The sequence below is a fragment of the Bos indicus genome, chromosome 8 (genome assembly GCF_029378745.1).
Source record: "Bos indicus isolate NIAB-ARS_2022 breed Sahiwal x Tharparkar chromosome 8, NIAB-ARS_B.indTharparkar_mat_pri_1.0, whole genome shotgun sequence".
Classification (NCBI taxonomy): Eukaryota; Metazoa; Chordata; class Mammalia; order Artiodactyla; family Bovidae; genus Bos; species Bos indicus.
Genome location: NC_091767.1, coordinates 22,597,781 through 22,606,807, shown reverse-complemented (window position 1 = coordinate 22,606,807; position 9,027 = coordinate 22,597,781). Strand labels below are relative to the sequence as shown.

Below are 9,027 nucleotides of genomic sequence, written 5' to 3'. Positions count from 1 at the left end.
TACACATGAGAGACAGGGAGCAATATGTGTGTAATTACAAATGTACTTCAATTCTAACATAAGATGAAGACCTTCTCATTTGATGATGAATATCCATTTGGATAACACATCTGAAGTTACTAGGAAAAGGGAAAATTAGTAGTTTATAAATTGATGACAATTTCTTTGACCATATTCAGAATACATAACAGAAAAATGAAAATAGGAAGTAAAAGTGTATAGAAATGATTAGAAAATGAAAATTACTGTGTTCCCTATTTAATGGCCTTGCTTAGAAAGCATGGCATCAGAGAACCTACCTCAAGGTTCCACCAGACGCCGTCTCAGCCAGCCCAGCAGCAGCCTCATCTTCCCCATGGCCTTCGTGCTCTCTCTACTGATGGCCCTGGTGCTGGTCAGCTATAGCTCGGGAAGATCCCTGGGCTGTGACCTGTCTCAAAACCATGTGCTGGTTGGCAGGAAGAACCTCAGGCTCCTGGGCCAAATGAAGAGACTCTCCCCTCGCTTCTGTCTACAGGACAGAAAAGACTTTGCTTTCCCTCAGGAGATGGTGGAGGGCAGCCAGCTCCAAGAGCCCCAGGCCATCTCTGTGCTCCACGAGATGCTCCAGCAGACCTTCAACCTCTTCCACACAGAGCGCTCCTCTGCTGCCTGGGACACCACCCTCCTGGAGCAGCTCCGCACTGGACTCCATCAGCAGCTGGATGACCTGGACACCTGCCTGGGCCTGGTGATGGGAGAGAAAGACTCTTCCCTGGGAAGGATGGGCCCCACACTGGCCGTGAAGAGGTACTTCCAGGGCATCCATGTCTACCTGAAAGAGAAGGAATACAGTGACTGTGCCTGGGAAATTGTCAGAGTGGAAATCATGAGATCCTTCTCTTCATCAACCAGCTTGCAAGAAAGGTTAAGAATAATGGATGGAGACCTGAACTCACCTTGACATGACTCTCAATGACTAATATTCCACATCACCCTTGCACACTCTGGTGTTGTCATTTCAGAAGACTCTGGTTTCTTCTTTAACCACCAGATTTATTCAATTAGTTCAGCCAATACATAGTAATACTGCATTAGTAAGCAAGTAGATATAAAAGGGGTATCAGTCCATAAGCAATGACTGTTTGATGTTATTTATTTATACTTTATTTATTTAATGTATTACTTTATCTCAATATTTTATATTTTCATATAAAATATGTATATGCTTACATTGTATTAAAATTTGGAAAATATATTCCCCTTTCTATTTCATTAAAATTGTAATTTGTTTTATTTATTAAATACTTATCAAGGTAAACTTCTTGAGTTTTTTTTTATTTTGAAAATCTAAATCCTTATTTTGTCTATATATACCTATCACAAAACAGTGTTTGTTCCCTTTATACTGTGGAACAGTTCTATCACTTTTCAACAAATGTCCATCAAAAGGTGGAGTTCTTCAAGCTTTCTGGTGGTACAGTTTTTAGGACTCTGAGTTTTCCCTCCAGGGAGACTTGGTGGGGAACTAAGTTCCTACAAGCTGTCGAGGGTGCCAAAGAGAAAACAGGTAGAAAGGAGATTATGAAATTATAGAAAATGGTTAGTCTTGATGTCATAGGCATAACTAATTTATACCCACTCATTAAAGAATGGCTGATATACATATCTGAGGGAAGCAGTCACCTCCTGCTGGAAAGCTGATGCCATACGGTGTTGTCTGGCTGCTCCTGACTCCTATTACTCTGCCTCCCACCTTCTCCTCAGTACTGCCTTGCTGAGCAATTCATTCCCTTACACAATACCTTCACTGCCTCCACACAGGAGCTCTATTCTGTGCTGGTTTCTTCTAGCTGCATGGTGTAGTCAGAGTGGAAGCCCAAGTGAAAGGAGAGTTCTAGAAATTCCAAAACCTCTGAATCCCACCTCTGCTATTTACCAACAGTGTGACCCTGAAAAATCTCACAAACACAACAGGTCAGTTTCCTCATCTTTAATATGAGGACAATAAGAGTAGTTTTCACAGGCTTACGGTTTAGATTCAATGAGTCCATATCACACAAGAGGCATCAAGCGTGCTTGGCAGAAATCATCAGGACAGTGAGAATCACGGAGTGGCTGCCCTCAGGGAGGAGACAGGACAGCCGCCCTGAGACAGCGACTGGAGGGCAGCATGGAAAGGTGCTGGCCCTTTGGCAAAGGTATCTTGTTTTCCACTTCGGTGCTGGTTTCATAGTGTTTTCAGTGTGAGAACTTTCCTTGCTGTATGCTGAAGAGAATTACAATTTCTGGGTTTCATATGTCCAAAAGCACTCCTATGAGTTCATAAAAATCTTTGAGAAAGATGAATTAGTAGAAAATGCTTTGATGCAATACAAAGATGAATAATAAGGAAAGAACAGAGATCTCATATCAATCCAGAAAATCAAACACATGCAGAGGCAAGAAGGAAAGAGCAGGTGCTCTGAAATGTATTTCTGTCCTCCAGTCCTCCGCTGTAAGGGTTGGATCCCAGTTCTCTTTTCTATAAAGTCCCTTGTCCATACTTGCTGGCAATGTCACCTCCAGGAGCCTCTGCATTGCTGCTGCTGCTGCTGCTAAGTCGCTTCAGTAGTGTCCGACTCTGTGCAAACCCATAGACGGCAGCCCATTAGGCTCCTCTGTCCCTGGGACTCTCCAGGCAAGAACACTGGAGTGAGTTGCCATTTCCTTCTCCAATGCATGAAAGTAAAAAGTGAAAGTGAAGTCACTGGGTCGTGCCTGACTCTTAGCGACCCCATGGACTGTAGCCCACCAGGCTTCTCTGTCCATGGGATTTTCCAGGCAAGAGTACTGGAGTAGGGTGCCATTGCCTTCTCCACATTGCTACTGAAAGGCAAAACCCAACAATGGGTTCAGAAACCAATTGTTACCCTTCTCATACTAAAGAAGTGGGAAACATTATTAATGACTGAAGTGTGATTTTCTGAAACCCCCAGGGGACTCACGCCAAGAGGCACCTTCCAGGATTGCTGCAGCTAGTCCCCTTGCCCCCAGGGCAAGCCCCTGCTGACCCACCTCCACAGGAGACTCCACCTTTAGCAGGTAGGTCTGGTTCAGTCTCCTGTGGGCTCACTGCTGCTCAGTTCCCCTGGGTCTTGGTGCTTGAAAGATTTTGTTTGTCCCCTTTGAGAATGGAGTCTCTCTTCCACACAGTCCTGTGGAAGACTTGTAATCATATATTGCTGGCTTTAGAGTCAGATTTCCTGGGGATTCCTAGGCCCTTTGCTGGATTTGCAGACCTGGAAGCCTGACGTGAGTCTTAGATCCTTCACAACAGTGAAAGAACTTTTTTGGTTGTATTGTTTTCCAGTTTGTTGGTTTCCCAATGGGCAGGTATGGGATTTATTTTTATTGTGCTTGAGTGCCTCCTATAATCTCATTATAATTCCTTTTTTGTCTTTGGACATGGGGTATCTTTTCTGGGTCGGCTCCAGAGTCCTCCTGTAGATGGTTTTTAACAGCTCCTTGAGAATTCAGTGCTCTTGCAGGAGATGAGTGCATGTCCTCATACTCTGCCATCTTGAGCCAGAAGCTAAGCCAACACTTTGATATTTGACCATCTGAAATATGTTGAAGCATCTCATGCACACCCACCATATCTTTTATTCAGCAACATGGACCTATGTTTGGCTGAGATTTGAACAGGGCGTTAATTACTGGAAATAGGTATGTTCTTTATCTTCAAATAGTAAGATTTTCTAAGAAGGAGTTTAATAATCAATATGTCAACATGCTGTACAGAAAATATTATTATTGAGGTATACCCAAGTACCTGCAGTAACAAGCTAGGGTTCATTTATAAAATTGATAAACAAAGATCCCAGCAATTTATACATTTCATTCACCATATTTCAACTTTTATTATTTTAAGAATTTCTTATAGTCTGTAGTTTCCAAGATCAAAGTCTTTCTTTTCATTTTAAACACCTGTCCCCTACACACATCCTCCATCAGGACCTTCTAACTGAGAGTCCCTTAAATGGGGAGGAATTGACTCCACAGATCAGGAGCAAGTCTCCATTTCTTATTCCCACCCAGCATCCTGCACAATGGTAGCATACTACTGGTCCTCAGGGTTGTCAATAAAAGTGTAAGTGTAATAATGATAACAATAATGATGATAAGCTTAAAAGAGTTTTACCAATTAAACTGTTTGAAAATAACAATCTGGCTACATTTTTTGTCTTTATTTTTTGTGGGTTACTCTTGTCTTCTCAGGTGACCAGTATATTTGTTATCTGGGCATCTCTTTAGTTCTCCCTCAATTTTCTCCATCATTTCGTCCAGTCGATTTTTCTGTCCTATGCTACAGTTTTCTCAGCTTTAAAATAGGGAAATGGGAGTGGACACATATGTACTTGGAGAAGGCAATGGCACCCCACTCCAGTATTCTTGCCTGGAAAATCCCATGGATGGAAGAGCCTGGTGGGCTGCAGTCCATGTGGTCGCTAGGAGTCGGACACGACTGAGCGACTTCACTTTTACTTTTCACTTTCATGCATTGGAGAAGGAAATGCAACCCACTCCAGTGTTCCTGCCTGGAGAATCCCAGGGGCGGGGGAGCCTGGTGGGCCGCCGTCTGTGGGGTTGCACAGAGTCGGACACGACTGACGCGACTTGGCAGCAGCACATATGCACTTATAGTTGGTTTACATTGTTGTGCAGCAGAAACCAACACAACAGTGTAAAGCAATTATTCTCCAATTAAAAACAAAATAGGGATAATGAGAATACTGTACTCCATTCAATATAGCATCTCATGTTATTTACTCTATATGATGATGATATAACAACTTACAAAATTATCATATATGAGTAGATTATATAAAGCATTCAGGACACATTAAACTAAGTTGTGAGAGTTCTTACTGTGACAGGTGTATACGAAGCTTTCACCATTATTTCATATCTACCTTAAATAGGATTATGCCATATCTGTGCTTGTTCAACTCAAATTTTTAATGCATAACTTCTACCTCTGTTAAGTTAGAATAGGTTAATCTTTTCTAATATTGTACAAAGAATATCTATACATTTTAAAATTTTACTAGCAAATGAAATGATCTCATAGCTGTAGCAAGCATACCGAGATATTTACTGGGCATCAAGTCAACATGCAATCAGAACATTTGGTATATAAGGTGACTATTAAGTAGCTAATGGTATATTAAGTGGAAACCTACATTATGTTGAACACAAAACCATCTTGATTATGAATTTTAAAGCAACTTATGTGTATGAAATTACAGTTTTAAAAAGTTAACAAAACTCTCCAATGCAAAGCTATGTATAAATTTGACAGTTTAACATAGGATCCTAGGCTAAAAGAGATGAGAAGAAAGAAAGATTTTTAAAATTGAGATTCATTATTTATGGTAGTTACTGGGTCATAAGTTTGTCAACTACAGCTTTCACTCAATTGAACTGAGATGAACAAAGAAGTCATTTTGAAAACATTTGAAGATGATCTTGTTTTGGCATAAGGAAAATATTTAAATGTGGTGTGAATATCAGACTCATTTATACATTTTAAAATATTTTTCAACTAGTTGAACACTGAAGGAGAAAGTAACCATTTATATTAAATGAAATCATTTTCCCTTTCCCAGGGGCTCCTGTCTGATTCTTGTCCTCATGTCTTCCCACAGAAGGGCCCCAACATCTAGTAGATGCCAGTCCAGACTGTACGTGCCTTTCCCCTTTCCCCGAATCAGTCCTTTCCCCAAAACAGCCCTGAATCTGAAAACACACCACAACATGCTCTGATTTCCAACCGTCAATCGTTGCATAAAGGGGCACTGGTGTAAAGCGCTCTGGCTAAAATCTCCTGCCAGGAAGGGGAGGATGGAAGCAGAGGCAGGGGCAGAAATCATAGGCTCCAAGCAAAGTGGCTGCAAAGCTCTCCTGGGCCGTTGGGCAGGAAAAGGAAGTTTCCTCACTGCTCCCGAGGTTCCACGGGCTCCCTGGGCCCCAGCAGCGCCTTGCCCGAGCCTGGGGCTCCTGCCGACTGGGACTCCTCGGTTCTCCTTGGTGGATCCCATGCTCGAGCTCAAGGCGCTTTACCTGGAGTTGGTGCCCACTGGGCGGGCAGGGCCATTGGTCTGTTACAGGGAGATCTGCGGTGCCCATCTCAGCCACAGAGGTGTTGGGAAGGCAGCCTTGAGCTCCTTGTAGAGCCGTAGCCCTGGGACTCAATTTCACTGAAGCACCGAGTTTGGTGATTCCTGGTCTCTAGGAGGATGGCAATGGTGATGATAACCATTCTCCCGGGCTGGAGAACATCACCCTCCATGTCATCAGGGAAGGGCTGGCATCTGGTGAGCTTGGTGATGCTGCAGATACTGGGCTGTGCCAGCCTTTATCCAGCTTTTCCAAGCACCTTCCCCCAAATAAGATCTTTAAATAGGGCAGAATTGTCATTTTCTACACTTTTCTCAGTTTTGTTTTCATGGAGAAACTTTTCCCTTCTTCCTGGGCATCAGAGAATGTCACAGCTTTGATGCTTCTTTTGTGTTATTACACTGGAAATGAAACATACTCGTGGAAATGTCTCAATCCAAAAGGAGATATTCATCTATATGAGTCAACTCAGCTTAAAATAAAACCCGAAGCTCAATCTAACTCTCTTCTTTAGTCTTAAAGAGAACTCAGAGGTGTGACCACATAGTCTATTTTGACAGTTTAAATTGCACCAAAATAAATCTAGCCACAACCCTGCATTTCCTTTTTAAGGTCTAATACATAAGGTTTGAATTCTTCCACAATGATTTACTGGACCATAGTTCTCATTTTCTGATGGTCTACAGATAACAGTGGCATAATACTGAACATGGGTTAATTCATAGTTTCTTTATTCTGTCACCAAAGTGTGCTGACCGCACACACATGTGACAATGTGCTTGATGATATGCATTCCAGAACAGTCAGGCACGAATGGTGACTGCCCTCCTGGGAGCAGGGAAGAGGACATTGAGGCAGGATGAGGAGGAAGGAGGCAGCACATGCTCAGAGCAGCTGAGGGCCAGTACTCAGAGCTGATGAAGAGGAGGGACTGGGAGCAGTAGGAAGCTCTATTCTCACACAATCCAGGGCTTCTGAGTGTAGCTGTTCCAGACTTTCACTTCCTCTTCTAAAAGATGAAGACAACTTTAGTAGCAGCCACAGAGGACATTCTTTACTTCAAATAATACAAGTTTGCAAATTAGGCCGAGAATGTGAAACTCAGTGAATGATAACAGTCTTTCATATCAATATAACCAATTCAGTTCAGTTCAGTTCAGTCGCTCTGTCATGTCTGACTCTTTGTCACCCCATGAACCCAGCATGCCAGGTCTCCCTGTCCATCACCAACTCCCAGAGTCTACCCAAACCCATGTCCATTGTGTTGGTGATGCCATCCAACCATCTCATCCTCTGTCGTCTCCTTCTCCTCCTGCCCTCAATCCTTCCCAGCATCAGGGTCTTTTCCAGTGAGTCAGCTCTCCGCATCAGGAGGCCAAAGTATTGGAGTTTCAGCTTCAACATCAGTCCCTCCAATGAACACCCAGGACTGATCTCCTTTAGGATGGACTGGTTGGATCTCCTTGCTGTCCAAGGGACTCTCAAGAGTCTTCTCCAGCACGACGGTTCAAGAGCATCAATTCTTTGATGCTCAACTTTCTTTATAGTCCAACTCTCACATCCATACATGACTGCTGGAAAAACCATAGCCTTGACTAGACAGTCATTTGTTGGTAAAGTAATGTCTCTGCTTTTAAATATGCTGTCTAGGTTGGTCATAACTTTTCTTCCAAGGAGCAAGTGTCTTTTAATTTCATGGCTGCAGTCACCATCCGCAGTGATTTGGAGCCCAGAAAAATAAAGTCAGCCACTATTTCCACTGTTTCCCCATCTATTTGCCATGAAGTGATGGGATCAGATGCCATGATCTTCGTTTTCTGAATGTTGAGCTTTAAGCCAACTTTTTCACTCTCCCCTTTCACTTTCATCAAGAGGCTCTTTAGTTCCTCTTCACTTTCTGCCATAAGTAAGGATGGTGTCATCTGCATATCTGAGGTTATTGATATTTCTGCTGGCAATCTTGATTCCAGCTTGTGCTTCCCCCAGCCCAACATTTATCATGAATCAGTACTCTGCATATAACCAATAGTAACCTCTTTACTCCGCTCTCAGTCCAACCAAGAGAAGTTTTGCCTGCAAGTCTCTTAACCCTGTCAAGGGTCTGCATGTTGAGGCCCAAGTATTCATTCTAGGAGAGGGACTGCCTGCATGACTCTGAAGGAGCCCAGGAGCCCAAGGTCCTCCCTTTTGATCAGTGCCTGGTACATTACGGAGAGAAATCCCACAGTACTTTAAGTTCTTTGCAGACAAACAGATTCTAGGAAAGTTGTCTAATAAAACACACTTGCTCTGCTAATAAATGAGATAATAAGCAGTCCCTTTCCTCAACCTCAGTAAGTTTTAGACCACCTCTGATGCTACCTTTTAAGCTACAGATTGTGTTATACTTCAAAATCATACTGAGAGAAAAAGAAATCAGATTTGTGGTTAGGAAAACTTTTTAGAGGAAATTTTTTTTCTAAAAGAAAAAAATGACAATTAAAAAAAAAAAAGATGTGGAGAGAAGGAAAATGGCTAAAATGCTGTGTTTTGAGGCCCATTAAAACCAAAGTCTAGGAGAGGGGGTTGCCCAAAGGATTGTGAAGGAGCAGATCCCAGGACTCCATGCTTACAGCAGCCCTGGAACATTATGAAAAGAAATCGTACAGCACTTGAATCCTTTTGCTTGGGACCAGCATCTTGAAAAACTGTCTTACAAAATAACAGCTTCTCTGTGAAGAGTATAAATGAGGTAAACAGTCCCTAACATCATCCTCAGTTAGTCTCAGACCACCTCTGGTAATATTATTTTAAGACAGAGATTTTTTTAATGGTTACGAGACCAGGAAATCAGTTATAAAATGTGACAGAGAGGATGACAAGAAATGGGACATCCCTACACTTCCC

At 42.5% G+C, this 9,027-nt stretch overlaps 1 protein-coding gene across 1 annotated transcript; it reads left to right on the top strand.

Annotated features, from left to right (window-relative positions):
* Positions 1 to 355: 355 nt before the first annotated feature.
* Positions 356 to 943, top strand: LOC109562643 (interferon omega-1-like). Its single transcript, XM_019965672.2, has one exon. The coding sequence runs from the start codon at positions 356 to 358 to the stop codon at positions 941 to 943; it is 588 nt and encodes a 195-aa protein (XP_019821231.2).
* The last annotated feature ends 8,084 nt before the right edge of the window (positions 944 to 9,027 follow it).